General features: G+C 34.5%; 2 protein-coding genes and 2 non-coding genes across 4 annotated transcripts; all 4 read right to left on the reverse strand.

The window, feature by feature from the left end:
- Positions 1–2,623: 2,623 nt before the first annotated feature.
- On the reverse strand, positions 2,624–2,707 carry TRNAY-GUA (transfer RNA tyrosine (anticodon GUA)). Its single transcript has one exon. It is a non-coding gene; the product is annotated as a tRNA-Tyr (tRNA).
- Positions 2,708–2,886: 179 nt separating this feature from the next.
- On the reverse strand, positions 2,887–2,958 carry TRNAE-UUC (transfer RNA glutamic acid (anticodon UUC)). The gene has a single exon. It is a non-coding gene; the product is annotated as a tRNA-Glu (tRNA).
- A 6,046-nt stretch (positions 2,959–9,004) lies between these two features.
- LOC143567522 (F-box/FBD/LRR-repeat protein At1g13570-like) lies at positions 9,005–10,499 on the reverse strand. Its single transcript, XM_077053923.1, has one exon. The coding sequence runs from the start codon at positions 10,465–10,467 to the stop codon at positions 9,847–9,849; it is 621 nt and encodes a 206-aa protein (XP_076910038.1). The 5' UTR covers positions 10,468–10,499; the 3' UTR covers positions 9,005–9,846.
- On the reverse strand, positions 9,083–9,822 carry LOC143567532 (F-box/FBD/LRR-repeat protein At1g13570-like). The gene is made up of 3 exons (XM_077053931.1): positions 9,718–9,822; positions 9,464–9,622; positions 9,083–9,391 (listed from the first exon to the last, which is right to left on the reverse strand). Exons 1-3 carry the CDS (start codon positions 9,820–9,822, stop codon positions 9,083–9,085), a joined length of 573 nt encoding a protein of 190 aa, XP_076910046.1.
- Positions 10,500–15,651: the final 5,152 nt, after the last annotated feature.

The raw sequence follows: 15,651 nt of genomic DNA on the forward strand, positions 1-15,651 counted from the left end.
AGAAGTGTTCTGTTACTAGCTCAATCAATTTTTAGAAGATATATTAAATTACCCTTATTAATAATAGCTAAGAATATCGGCCATATTTTATTGAGACAATCTCCGGAATGGTACGAGGATTTCCAAGATTGGAATAGAGAAATTTATCTAAAGTGTAGCTATAATGGTCTTCAATTTTCCAAAACAGAATTTCCTAAAAATTGGTTCAGCGAAGGTTTTCAAATCAAAATCCTATATCCTTTTCGTTTGAAACCTTGGCACAAATCTAAGCTACGACTCTCTGATAGAGATCAAAAGCAACAAGATGATTTTGATTCTTGTTTTTTAACAGTTTTTGGAATGGAAACGGAATATCCTTTTGGTCCTCCGCGAAAAACACCTTCCTTTTTTGAACCAATTTTGAAAGATATAGACTATAAAGTCAAAATAAGAAAATTTAATTTTAGAGTTCGAAGAGCTTTAAAAAAAATAAAAAAAAAGAAGAAAAATCATTAGTATTTGTAAAACATTTACAAATACTAAAAGAACTTTTAAAAGGAAAGAAAATTCCATTATTTATACCGCGAGAAATATACAAATCAAATGAAACTGAAATAGAAAAGGATTTTATAATAAGCAATCCGATAATTCATGAATCACTTAGTCAAAATTGATCTACAGGTTTCACAAATTATTCACAGGCAGAAGAAGAAATGAAACATAGAATTGATAAAAGAAACACAATCATAAATCAAATAGAAATAACGAAAAAAAAAGAATAATGGAAAATCACCGCCAAAAATTTGGAAAATATTCAAAATAAAAAATATTGAATTATTAATTCAATTTTTCTTTGAAAGGATATACATAGATATCTTTCTATATATCATTAATATGCGCAGAATCGCTCTACAACTTTTTATGGAATCAACAAAAAAAATTATTAAGAAATACATTGACAATAACGAAACAAATCAAGAAAAGAAAAAAAAATAAAATGGACTTTATTTCGACTATCAATATAAAAAAGGCTTTTGATAATCTTAGAAATAGTAAGGGGAAGTCACATATTTTTTTTGATTTATCTTACTTGTCACAAAAATATGTATTTTTCAAATTATCACAAACCCAGGTTATTCACTTCAATAAGTTCAGATCTATTCTTCAGTATAATGGACCGTCTTTTTTTCTTAAGAATGAAATAAAGGATTTTTTTGGAAGACAAGGAATATTTGATTCCGAAGTAACACATAATCAACTTCCAAATTATGGAATGAATCCCTGGAAAAACTGGTTAAGAGGTCATTGTCAATACGATTTATCTCAGATTACATGGTCTAGATTAGTCCCACAAAAAGGGCGAAATGGAAAAAAGAAATGCCAGACGTCTCAAAATAAGGATCTAAACAAATGGTATTCCTATGAAAAAGACCCATTATTTGATTACAAAAAAAAAACTCGAAAGTCTATTTATTACCAAATAAAGAAGATAATTTTCAAAAAAACTATAGATATGATCGTTTATCATATAAATATATTGATTCTGAAACTAAAAAGAAGGCCTATATTTATAGATCATCATTAGAAACAAATAAGAAGCAAGAAAATTCCACCAGAATGAAAGCAAAAATTGTTAACATACTCAAAAATATTCCTATCAAGAATTATCTAGGAAAAAGCAATTATATATATATGGAAAAAAATAAAGATAGAAAATATTTGGGTTGGAAATTGAATAAAAATATTCAGGTTGAACCTAATAAGGACCAAAACAAAATAGGGGTTTATCCATACTGAATCCAAACTGAATCCAAAATGGGATTCCCGGACCAATCAAAAACCCCTTTACTTTATTTATCCTTCTTTTCTTTATTTTCTATAACCTACCTTCCTTAGGTCTTCCTTATAGAACCATCAAACGAACTCTAACCACCCGCCCCAACTACAAAAACCCAACAAACAATACAAGCGAAGTGGAAAAAGAGAGGAATTAGGTTCTAAATTTTAATGATCTAAATTTCTTTGGAAGACAAATAAGTATGAGAAAGATGAGTCGCGGGAGAAAAGATGGAATATTCTATCAACTTCACTATTTTAGTTATTTTTTAGTTTAGGGTTTGTTCTTTCTTCGACAGAATCCTGAAAAAAAGTATGAGGTTCTTTCTTCGACAGAAGTGGAAAAAGAGAGGAATTAGGTTCTAAATTTTAATGATCTAAATTTATTTGGAAGACAAATAAGTATGAGAAAGATGAGTCGCGGGAGAAAAGATGGAATATTCTATAAACTTCACTATTTTAGTTATTTTTTAGTTTAGGGTTTGTTCTTTCTTCGACAGAATCCTGAAAAAAAGAAGGGAAACCCCTTCGGAATTCAATTATGCTCTCTGTCCCTTCTTTCACATAAAATCGAGAGGCGAATTGATGTACTTATTGGATCCGTCGGGACTGACGGGGCTCGAACCCCCAACGTCCGCCTTGACAGGGCGGTGCTCTTGCCTATTGAACTACAATCCCAGGGAAATAAGAAGAGATCTAGCAGAAATTTTGGATTCTTTTTTATTCTCTCGTATCAGGTATTTTTTCGTATCAGGTATTTTTTAAGAACAAGAGGGTTCTACCATCTGATAGTAGATTGACAAATTGTTGGGCCGAGCTGGATTTGAACCAGCGTAGACATATTGTCAACGAATTTACAGTCCGTCCCCATTAACCACTCGGGCATCGACCCAACGCCTAATTCATTTTAGACGTTCCATAATCAACTTCCTTTCGTCTCCCAGGCAGATTTGACAAATACATATCACTTTATATAAAATACAAAGTCCCACTGAGTAGACTATTAGAAGGACTTGACAAAGATGGATCACTTGATAGAAAATCCCACTCCTATAGTCTTGAGTATTGGTATACCCCTAGAGGGACTTGAACCCTCGTTTTCTCCGTGAAAGAGAGAGGTCGTAACCACTGGACCATAGGGGCCTTTGGCCACCTTACCTTAATATAACTCAGACCTTTTGGAAATGTGAATCAAACCGAAAAACTCGTTAACTATTCTGGAGGTTAATGGTAATCAAATCAAACTTTACCATTCAATTACAACCTTGAAACTTGATTTCATTGGTCTTTCTCGTCTTTATATCTCTCATTCACAAAGGGTTTTGCGTTGGATCCAAGATCCTTTACTATCCAGTGGATTCAAGGTGCTTTACCAAAATAGTATTTGACCACTTAAATTATATTGCGCCCTAAGTCATACTGTCAATTGACGACAGGACAGGAGGGCAATAAAAGAATAGAGAAGACGGAAATATAGATTAGGTATATCCGCGCGTGTTAATGTTAAGTTAATAAATACAACATTCATATAGTTTTCTGGTATTCAATATTATATTCAAGTAAATTAGAATTTCAATACCGTTATACATTATATTATACATTATAATATAAGAAACTGAATCAGTTTTGATATTTGATATTCTAAAAAAATCCCAAAGCAGAGTAAGCCTAAATGGTAGAATTCTTTTTCAAGGACTGTTTTATAAATTCCGTTCCAGTTGCATCTCTTAAAATAAGTTGAGTATCAATTTTTATTTCACCTATCTCATAGATTCCAGTCAAAGATTCATAGAATCGAAATTCCATCATTGCTAGATCTATAGGATTTTATTTGATATTTGATGGATAATGAGCCAGCCTAAATGGTATTTTTTTTTAGAATTCGATATGGATGAATATAAATAACTTACAATTTCAAAATAATCCGGGATAGACGCAATGTCCACAATACCTGGATTTAATAAGATACAATTTGAAGGATTTTGTAGGTTCATTGATCAGGGTTTGGCAGAGGAGCTTTCTAAGTTTCCAAAAATTGAAGATACAAATCAAGAAATTGACTTTGAATTATTTTTGGAAAGATATCAATTGGTAGAACCCCTAATAAAGGAAAGAGATGCTGTGTATGAATCACTCACATATTCTTCTGAATTATATGTATCGGCGAGACTCATTTGGAAAAACGATAGGTGTAAGTATATCCAAGAACAAACAATTTTGATAGGAAAGATCCCTCTAATGACTTCTCTGGGAGCTTTTATGGTAAATGGAAACTATAGAATTGTGATCAATCAAATATTGCAAAGTCCCGGTATTTATTACCAGTCAGAATTAAACGATAACGGAATTTCGGTCTATACTGGCACCATAATATCAGATTGGGGAGGAAGATTAGAATTAGAAATTGATAGAAAAGCAAAGATATGGGTTCGCGTGAGTAGGCAACAAAAACTATCTATTCTAGTTCTATTATCAGCAATAGGGTTGAATATAAGAGAAATTCTAGAGAATGTTTGCTATCCTGAACTATTTTTGTCTTTTCTGAATGATAAAAAAAAAATAGGGTCAAAAGAAAATGCTATTTTGGAATTTTATCAACAATTTGCTTGTGTAGAGGGAGATCAGGTATTTTCTGAATCCTCAAAAAAAATTCTTTCAACAAAGATGTGAATTGGGAGGGATTGGTCGACGAAATATGAATCGGAGACTAAACCTTGATATACCCCAGAACAATACATTTTTGTTACCGAGAGATATATTGGCAGCCGCGGATCATTTGATTCGAATCAAATTTGGAATGGGTACACTTGACGATATGAATCATTTGCAAAATAAACGTATTCGTTCTGTAGCGGATCTTTTACAAGAGCAATTTGGGTTGGCCTTAGTTCGTTTAGAAAATATGGCTCAAGGAAACATATATGCAGCACTTAAGCATAACTGGACACCAACTCCTCAGAACTTGGTAAATTCAACTCCATTAACAAATACATATAAAGTTTTTTTCCGTTTACACCCATTATCTCAAGTTTTGGATCGAACTAATCCATTGACACAAATAGTTCATGGGAGAAAATTGAGTTATTTGGGCCCGGGGGGATTGACTGCGCGAACTGCTACTTTTCCAATACGAGATATTCATCCTAGCTCACGTACCAAATGGGCGAACAGCCCAACCCTTGGAACATACTGAATCCAAAATGGGATTCCCGGACCATTTTAAAGGTAACATGGCAGGCAACTTTTAACAACACTGTGAATCAGAAAATATTCTAAGTGTAAAACAAGTCTTCCGGGTAGGCTCTGGATAAGTAAACTTCTCCGAGTAGACTGTGTGCTCTGCCTGCCTTAGACATGGTAACATAGAAGTGTGCTCGGGATCAGTTTCCAGGTAGACTTTACTTGAAGAGTATTTCACCAAGTAAAATACTCACCGGGTAGACTTCAGTCTTCTTGACTTTGCCAGACTTTGCCCGACAAACCCTTACGAGCAACCTTGTTCTTCGATGGTCCATTTCAACTCTTTGCTATAATATAACTTATTAGCAAAGTGTACTCGGGACAACTGTTCCTTGCTTGAGTTGAACCTTGCCCGATGTTACTTAGAGATATTCCATTTATACATCAAGCTTGTTCGGACCATAATTATTAAAGAATACCTTGCCCGGTCTTCCAATCACTTGGCTTCATGGACTTGTTAGCCAAAAGCTTACTCGGGAGTGAACTCTACTTGGCTATGAAGAACAGACTTGCTTGACAAAGTGAACCTTGCCCGGATCTACATAAACTAGTGAACCTTGCTCGGCAATACACTAATTTGCAAACCCTGCTCGGATATCCACTAAAGAAGACTACTTGAAGTAAACCTTGCCTGATAGACAAAATATCGTACTCGGCTAAGTAAAAGCTTGCTCGGAAGTCTAAGGTGTGCCCGGATCCATACTTAGCGAATTCTGAGGAGGTTGAGAAGATTCCAATCTTCCATGTACTTCATTTTGGTCAAATCTTTGACTCAACAATCTTCCCCTTAGGTCAATTGTTTGACCCAACAATGATTTCATTTTTGTAGCAAAACCCAGGGAGTACAACATGAAAGGTATGAAATATACCTACTTGGCAAACAGGGAAGGTTGCAAATTAAGTAAAATTGATAGGGTATTTGTTTGCTTAGGGATTTTCAACAAATGGCCAAACAACTATTTGAGAGCCCTTCCTAACAGGCGGGTCATTCGCATTTGGTTCTTTCTTTGATTGATAATAATTTTGGTCTGAAACCTTTTCGTTTATTCAATTCTTGGATGGATAGGCCTGATTGTGAAGAGGCTGTCGATAAGGCAATGGACAGGTATACTTGTTATGGCCCTCCGGATGTGGTTCTTTTAAAAAAATTCAGGAGACGGAGAGACATGCTTAGGAAATGGTCGAAAGACTGTTATTCTAAGGAAAAGGAAGAGATAGTGATTCTTAAAGCGGCAAAAGAAGATATTGAGTTGCGTATGGAAGAGAGAGATTTATTAGAGGAGGAATTATGGGTGTGGATGAAATGTAGAAAAAGCATTGAAGATATTGAAATTTTTAAATGTAAATATATGAAACGAAAGTCTCAGGTTAGATGGGCTTGTTTTGGAGATGACAACTCAGGTTTCTTTCACAGTATGGTTAATGAGAGAAAGGTTAAGAATACGATTCCTGGCTTGGACATTAATGGGGAGTGGGTCTCTAAACCATCCTTAGTTAAGAAACATGTATTACAATTTTATAGAGATCATAACATTATTATCTATATAATATATATAATACACCAAAACAAAGGCAAATTAAGACACTAGATTTTAAGGGATTTACAATTATTTAAACACATGGTATAACTATAAAGATGAACAAAGTGATAATTGAGCACTTAAATATAACTTTTTTTACATATTTCTCTATGATAGTTACAATCTTTGTCTTTCAACTTTATTCAAGTTTTTATTATTTAGAGAATAATTACAAATTTAACCTCTATCTTTTGCCTATTTACTCTTTTTAATTTCATTTTTAACCCAACTTCCCCCACGATTTTCAAACGCTCATGACTTTTTCGTATGATAATATTTTTTCTTTTAAATTGCACTATAAAAATGACCGTTTTATCCTCTTTAATTTGAGTATGGTATTGCCATATTTGTTTAAGTTATAAAAATGACATTTTTTGTGGTTCAATTTTGATCGTTTTGAATTAAACCGTGAGCCAAATCATTAGTAATGGTATTTTGTCGTCGAAAACTGAAACCGGAACGTTGAAATTGAAACCAACCAAACCGAATCATTATCAACGATTTGGTTTGTACTTTGATAATAATTTGAGTTTAAAATAAGAATGATTAATCCAAATATACCAACAAACGGTTTCACGATTTCAAATAAAACAATAAACACCCATAAATATATTACATGATTACTAAGGTCTGTGATTCCCGCTGCATCGCGCGGGCACCCGTCTAGTCTAATTAGTATAATTGAGAAGTTTGGTGCCGCAATTTTTTTTAAAATATTTTATTAGTTTAATTTTTATGTTGTATAAATCATTTGATATTTAACCAATTGTGATAACTTGGCATGTTGGTTGTTGATGAGTTTGTTAAAGCGTATAAAATTAGAAAAAAAAAACGGTTTACAAGTTCAAGGCACATCTCTAACAACTTTTGATAAATTTTTTGGGTTATGTTACATAAAATAGGAGAGTGTATGGCTGATCTTCTGAAAGGCCAGTAAGAACCTCAAGACACAAGGCTAAGCTCGGCTTGAAAATCGTAAAATGAGGGAGTGTATGGCTGATCTTCTGAAAGACTCGTAAGAACCTCAAGACACAAGGCTAAGCTCGGCTGGATATCTTCTCTGAACCTCAAGAACTAGGCTTTCTCGACTTAAGAGGACCCTCAAAAAACCCACCGGAAAAACAAAGAAGAGAATATCCCAATTAACCGTCTGTAAAGGATAAAAAATAAAAAACCCATCTACTACACCATTTAGTGATTTAGAAGTCCATAATCTAGTCTTAAGTAAATAAAGAGAATTAAGCTCAAAATGGAAGCTCACATCTAACTATGACCCAAATAAACTATTTTGATCCCCTTTGTGTAAGGTTTCTAGCCTAGAGTTAGAAACGAGAAAAAAGTGATGATAATGTAACATTGTATTTGGACGTTACTAGTTTTCCTACGTGAATTTTTGATTTTTTTAAACTCAAATAATAAGTTTTTGGATTGTCCTCTCGACAGAAGGCGGTTATTGAATGCTTACAAGGTCTTCATGCCGAAGATTTTCTGACCGTTATCCCGATTGATGGCTTGGGCCAAAGCATGTCTGCGCTCGAGTATAGGGCCATTCTTAAGTACCGTTTGATGGTCCCAATGTACCCAGAAGACGAAACATGTCCGATCTGCCGTAAGGCTTGCCTGGATAATTCGGAGAGCATGCGGTTCGTTGCAAGGAGATGCCTGGGTTCAAATACCGACATGATTGGGTGCGGGACGTTCTTTCGGGACATCTTAAGGCGGGCTGGGATATCAGCTAAAAAGGAAGCCCCCGTAAACTTCCTTACACACCCCACGGAAGGGAGATCCACTCTACGACCGGCAGATTGCTCGTCTTTGGTTGGGCCGGGGGAAAACACGCTTGTGTTGACCTCACAGGGGTATCTCCTTTAGATGGTTTGAGGGATAATGGGTTTGTAGCTGGGCAAGCAATGAAAAGGGCTGAAACAAAGAAGGTGGAGAAACATGCTAAAGCCTGCGAAGAGAACCAACATGTTTTTGTCCCTCTGGCTTTTGATACCTTTGGCTCCTTGGCACCGGAAGCTATCCGTTTCCTAACTAGGGTCCAACGGGTTGTGTATAGCAATGTGTCGACTCCAAAGGGGCAGGGGTATGTCTTTAGCAGGTTAGGGTTTGCAATTCAGAAAGGGGTGGCGGCGCAGCTTGTTGCCCGCCTACCTGCTATATTGATGTAATATCTTTGTTTCTATATAAAAAAATATGTTCAATTCAAAAAAAAAAAATCACTCAATAATAATAATAATAATAATAATAATAAGTATTTCTCTGACCTGTTTTGTTACCCTAGATATGTTTTTGATTTTCTTATTGTGACACTCTTTTAACTCCAGGTAAAGTTTTTAGGCAAAAAGACTAAGCATAAAAACAAGATTATCATCATAAATCTCAACAATTGTATTCAAGAAGGTTGAGTGATCTAATCATCGTCTTTGCCGTCGTCATCTACACTAAGGCATTTGGTTGAGATTTTCAACAACGATTTCTACCGGTGATGCATGAGGGGCACTTAAGAGAATGTTCAACATCTTCAACTCTTCGTTCTTACCAACCCTATAGAGTTGCAATTTCACCTTCTTCAGACCGGGTGACCTCACCACGATAAACTTCACAAACTCCATCTCAAGCTTAGAGTTTTCGAAAAATATAATCTCCAGTTCATTCAGATGCTCCAACCAAACATCGGGATATTTTTCTAATATAACGGAATATTCTTCCAATTTATCGGGCTCTGTCTCGTCATAATGTCCAGATCCAACCTACAACAACCAGAGTTTTGTGTTGGTAAATTTTGGCAATAGAATCAAAACAATAGGTTACATGCTATTTACCTGCAACTTAATTTTTTCCAAACTCGGGGAGTATTTGATCAAAACACAAAGAAAAGGCAACCCATAGCCGTCACCAAAACCAAACTCTTCCATACAAAAGTATTTAAGGTGGATTGGTAAGGTTGAAAGCTCTCGTGGAACCGAGTCTTGAACTAACAACTTCAACCATAGGTCAAAACAACAAGTAACAAGCAACGTTAATTTTTTTTTTCTCTTTGAATCATGTATAATGTATGTAAGTGGATGAATAGTACCGGACTCATATAACCCCAAGTAGTCAAATGTTCAATGACAGGTAAACACTTGAATAGCTCCATAATGTTGGGCCTTTCATCGCCTCGAAAATCTTCATCACGCATAAACTATAGAGAAACCTGGAATATTCAGACAAGTTTTAAAAGCAATGAATATACATACAAGTAACAACTTACCAGGCTGAGGATCTTAAGTGAGGGGCAATTAGATAAAAGGTGTAGAAGACTTTCTTTAGACATCATTACTTCATTTAAGGATAAGCTTGTAAGACTACGAAAACCATTATTGAATGGTGGTTGATGGACAAGATCACAAGAATCAAGATTTAGTTCTGTTATGTGGTGCAAGGAGAACAGGGATAACGGTAATCTATATAAATCGGCGTTAGAGAAGTCAAGTGTTAATTTCTTAATGGGATGGTTCCTCGACAGATGAAGTATTATTCGATCTAGTTCAAGGCATGTGTCACCTAACACCGAAAGGATGAACTCGTGTATCCGACCTTGGCGCTGTAATAGAATTGGTTCTAAAGCATAGAAAGCTTTAAAACTCATGCACATGTTTTTCCTTTCCCTTTTTATGCGGATAAATGATTTACACTCAACTTTCGGAATCGTGGTCCATTTATGCCTCCATTCCCTTGAGAGAATACTTGTCATTGCCGCGTCTTTAATTGGTAAAAGACATAGAATGGTGTCTATTATGGGTTGAGGAAGTGTGGTGATTATATCCAATTGTTGAGCATTCATCTCACGCTGCAAATCGAGAAAATCAACTTAAGATATAAAAAAAATATTGTACATATAAAATAGGAATACAATACAAACCTGCGTGACAATCAAGTGGATTGACAAACGATGGATGTCTATTTATATTTAGGTTATAAAATATATAGGCGAAACATGTGTATTTGTAGAGGTGGCATTATGGAGTTGGGCTGGGTTGGATTGAGTGAAGGGTCAAAAATTGATATGGGTCCGAATGGGTTACTTAAAAGTATTTTGTTTCTTTTTTTTTTCTTTTTCTATGAATGGTGGTTAACTATACATAAAAAATAAAAATGAGATTAGTTTCTAATTACGCGTTTAGCCTGTTTCTGCGTTCGGTTACTCATTTGTGCATTTCGGTCCCGATTAGGCGTTTCATTTTGGTCGGTTTCAGTTTCAGTTTTTTCCCTTTAATCGGATTTTCGATTTCGTTCCAATTCAATTTTGATTTTTTTGGTGTTTTGTTTCGGTCGGTTTTTTAGGTTTCAGTTTAGTTTGGTTTTGTTTCTTTTAGTTTTATTTTTGTTCGCTTTGGTTGGTTTTTTTCATTTTCGAATTTTTTGTTTCGTTCCTTTTGTTTTGTATTCGTTTTTTTTTGTTCCTTCAAGTTCTTAAATAATTTAACAGTTCTGTAATGATACTCATCCTATATATATATATACATATATATATATACATACATATATATATATATATATATATATATATATAAAGACACCAAAAAAAATCCATAACAAGGTTTACTTATCGAGAATGTAAAACTTAACGGTGTCGCTACATATAAATAACATTTGGGTATTATTAATACTAATTACAATAATTTGTATTCAATCTAAAATATATATAAAAGAAAATATAAAACAAAACTGGGTCGGGGGGGGGGTTTGAACCCGCGCCCCTGACCGGTACACAGACTCACAAATAACCCAACAACCACATGAGCTAGTGGCTCAGTTGTTAAGATCTTGAAAATAATTGTTATAATCAAAACTGTTAAATCCCAAATCAATCAAAAACCCTAAACTTTCAATCGTTCAATCCATTAACTGTTAATCCAACTAACGTTAGGGCTATTGATCAGTATCAAAACGCGATTTCAAACATGTATTTAATTACCTTTAGCGAAGATCAGATGTGTGATAATTAGTATAGACATCAACGGCTATAGGGGTTCTAGATCACGATACACACGGCAAAGATAAGTCAATTGTTTATGCGGTTATTGACGGCGAGGTAGAGAAGATTGTTTCTTTAGTTTTAATTGAGTTATGGTGTACGTTAAAGGGTATAACGATAAACGTGTTTTAGACGAATTGTTCATATAAGCAATACGCATAATTTTGATCCTAGTTTCCTAATCCGAGTGTCTGTAAGGGCCAAATTAAGTATGTACAATATGATGCCTAAATTAAATCCAAGATTGAGACGAGAATTTAGCTTCAAGAAACATAACGGGTACGGGTTTGGTTTCTAGTTTGCGGATAAGGATCTAGTTTAATGGGTTAACGGGTCAAGATATAATATAATATGTTAATATTGCAGATAAACGTGTTTTAATTGAGTTATGGTGTACGTTAAAGGGTATAACGATAAACGTGTTTTAGACGAATTGTTCATATAAGCAATACGCATAATTTTGATCCTAGTTTCCTAATCCGAGTGTCGGTAAGGGCCAAATTAAGTATGTACAATATGATGCCTAAATTAAATCCAAGATTGTTTCTTTAGTTTTAATTGAGTTATGGTGTACGTTAAAGGGTATAACGATAAACGTGTTTTAGACGAATTGTTCATATAAGCAATACGCATAATTTTGATCCTAGTTTCCTAATCCGAGTGTCGGTAAGGGCCAAATTAAGTATGTACAATATGATGCCTAAATTAAATCCAAGATTGAGATGAGAATTTAGCTTCAAGAAACATAACGGGTACGGGTTTGGTTTTTAGTTTGCGGATAAGGATCTAGTTTAATGGGTTAACGGGTCAAGATATAATATAATATGTTAATATTGCAGATTTTACAACTTGGTCCTTCAAGATTTAAGATGAAAACAACAATGGGTTAAAGTTTAAATTTAGGGTTAGATTTGAATATAAATCAAAGTTAATTATATGTATATTAAATATATATATATATATAAATAATAATAATATAATATTTATATATCTCGATAAACATGATGTTTTTATCAAAATAACCTGAACATGGAAACAGGTCGGGTAACGGTTAATAAAATATTAGTTTAAGATCCGAGTGGTTACAGTTTCCCCTACTTTAGGGAATTTCGTCCCGAAATTAAAAGATACTATAACAAATCCATTAGATTTTTGAAGAAAATAAAATTTTAAATAAAATAAAATATATTATAGCACAGAACTTTGAATAGTTAAAATAACGCTCTGAATGCAAATCTGATAAGGGCACTAATATATAGGATGTACCAGCAGCGTATCCACCATGTCCTTATCATTTCTACATTTGTATAGTTATCCCAACTACTCTAAATTCTATATTATGACACACAACTTTACGCTTCATGATTTCCATGCGAGGACTTCGATAATTATGTTCCGGACCATAACTATTGTTATCGTCGGATGGTCCACATGATTCGTCTCATCATGTGGGTTTACAAAACATTTGAGTAAAAACATGATTTTAAGGAAACAAAAATTTTTAAGGAGCTTTATTTAGAACACTAGAAAGTCACCAATGTATAAAATAATTACAAAAGTTGCAGGAATGTTAATATAGCAAGAAATTTTAAGACGACTTTTAAACGTAAAGATATAAGTATTTAAAGTTTAAGAAGGGTAGCTTATAAATAGTTAAGGTTAATGGAGGTAAAGAAATAAGATAGAAGTAGGCTTCAATAAACAATAATTTAATCAAAAAAAATTTTATTTATTATAGGGGATAAATTGTCCAAATACGGAAATAAGGCCATAAGGAGACGTTACAATACATAATTAAGAATAAGACAAGATATGGTAAGATAAGATAAGGAAATCAGCAAAAGTCTTCGGGGTCCTTGAATAATTTAATTGACGTGGATCCGCAGTGACTCGGGTTCGAACCCAGGTCTCCATGACCACATCAAGCATACACAACCACTGGACCAAACAGTTTTTGTTGTTGAAAGATGGAAAACAAATAATTATATTCACATGCTTAACTTCATCTTCTTCACCATAACCTTAGATGTTCAATTCTCTAAATCCGCTCCATGTTTGGTTGATTTAGGTTAGGGGTTTTATTACACGGATCAAAACAATGAAAATCCATCTAACAATTACCTCGAATGATGTCGGAAAGAGGATGAACGGTGAGTTGGCCGGAACGAAACTTGAACGAACAATTTAGTGATATTAGGGAGTTTGTTATTATAAATTTATGTTTGCCGCACGTTTAGAAGGAGGTTAGAGTGCTATTTATAGTCTCAATTGACCCATTGGGTGATTAATTCGTGTTATTGAAATTTTAATTATGATCCGACGATTTGGGGTTGAATTCCGGACGTTGGAGGTGTTATTACACGTAATAGGATTTGATTAGGCATTAAGGTTATGGTGCAACGGGTTTAAATCATTAAGAATTGATTAATTTAGCATTTTGTGAGGGTTTAATGGTTGCCGGTGAGTCTCGCCGTCACCGGATGGTTCCGCCGGAAAACCGAAGGGGAGAGAGGGAGGGGGGGTGGGTAGGGTTTATATTTATTATATTATATTTTAAATTCCAATGTTACACTTTAAGCCCCTTAACTTTATATAAGTTTATATATCCTTTTTAAACTTTATTTACTCTTTAACCCTTTAACTTTATAATTATAGATAGTTGATTAAAATTTGTTATATTTTTAATATCTTTAGGTTGTTTACGTTTTATACTCCTATAGATTGAAACTTGATTATTTTATAATTTTTTAAGGCTTGGAGATTCGTTAATTGAACAATACGAATAGAAAGTGAACCTAAACGAACTTTAAATCATCGAACATGATATAAATCGATAACTTTCAAAAAAAAGTATATTGAAATGACAAAACGGGTCGGTTAAAAAAATACAAATACAAATACGAAAAATTGAAAAATGTCACAGGATTTCCTACTTTTGAGAATTTTGTCCCGAAATTAAGTAGAAGAACCGTAACAAAAAGATGAGGATACTTTGTTCGAATTTGATCTTCTCTTTCCCAAGTGAATTCAGCGCCACACTTGGATTCCCAACGAACCTTTACCAAAGGTATACGACTACGTTTAGTTTCCTTGTCATTGCGATCCATGATTTCCACCGGTTTCTCGACAAGGTGCATCGTTTTGTTGATGTGCACCTCGTCGAGTGGTATGTGGATATTTCCCTCAGCAAGACATTTCTTCTGATTTGAAACATGAAACGTCAAATGGACGTTAGAAAGGTCCTGAGGAAGTTCGAGTGTGTAAGCAACACTACCAACACATGCAAGAATTTTGAAAGGTCCAACAAAATAAATAGATAGTTTTCCTTTCTTTCCAAAACGAATAACACCTTTCCAAAGGGATACCTTTGAGAAGGACATGGTCACCAACATTAAACTCAAGAGGTCGTCGTCGTTTATCAGTGTAACTCTTTTGACGGCTACTAGCGGTTAGGAGATTTTGTCGGATTTGAACAATTAAATCCGTAGTCTCTTGAACAAGTTTCTGACCAGTGATTTGGGTTTCACCAATTTCATTCCAACATATAGGTGATCGACATTTACGACCATAGTGAGCTTGGAACAGAGCCATACCGATACTCGAATGAAAACTATTATTGTACGAGAACCTAATCAAGTGAAGATGAGAATCCTTGTTTCCACTAAAATCCATGACACATGACCTAAGCATCTCTTCGAGCGTTTGAATCGTACGCTCGGATTGTCCATCGATTTAAAGAATGATAGGCGGTGCTAAGATCCAATCAAGTTCCCAACGCGGTTTGGAGCGATGACCAGAAATGAGAAGTAAAATGACTGTCACGATCGGAACTGATACGCAAAGGAATACCATGACGACAAACGATATGCTGAACATAAATCTGTGCGAGTTGATCAACCGAAAACTTTTCGTTGATCAGGATGAAATGAGCAGATTTAGTCAAACGGTCGACTATAACCCATATATCGTTGTGACGGTTTCGAGTAGTCG

Source organism: Bidens hawaiensis, unplaced genomic scaffold (assembly GCF_021521415.1).
Source record: "Bidens hawaiensis isolate Kalapana, Puna unplaced genomic scaffold, B.hawaiensis_p1.1 tig00023423_1, whole genome shotgun sequence".
NCBI classification, from domain to species: domain Eukaryota; kingdom Viridiplantae; phylum Streptophyta; class Magnoliopsida; order Asterales; family Asteraceae; genus Bidens; species Bidens hawaiensis.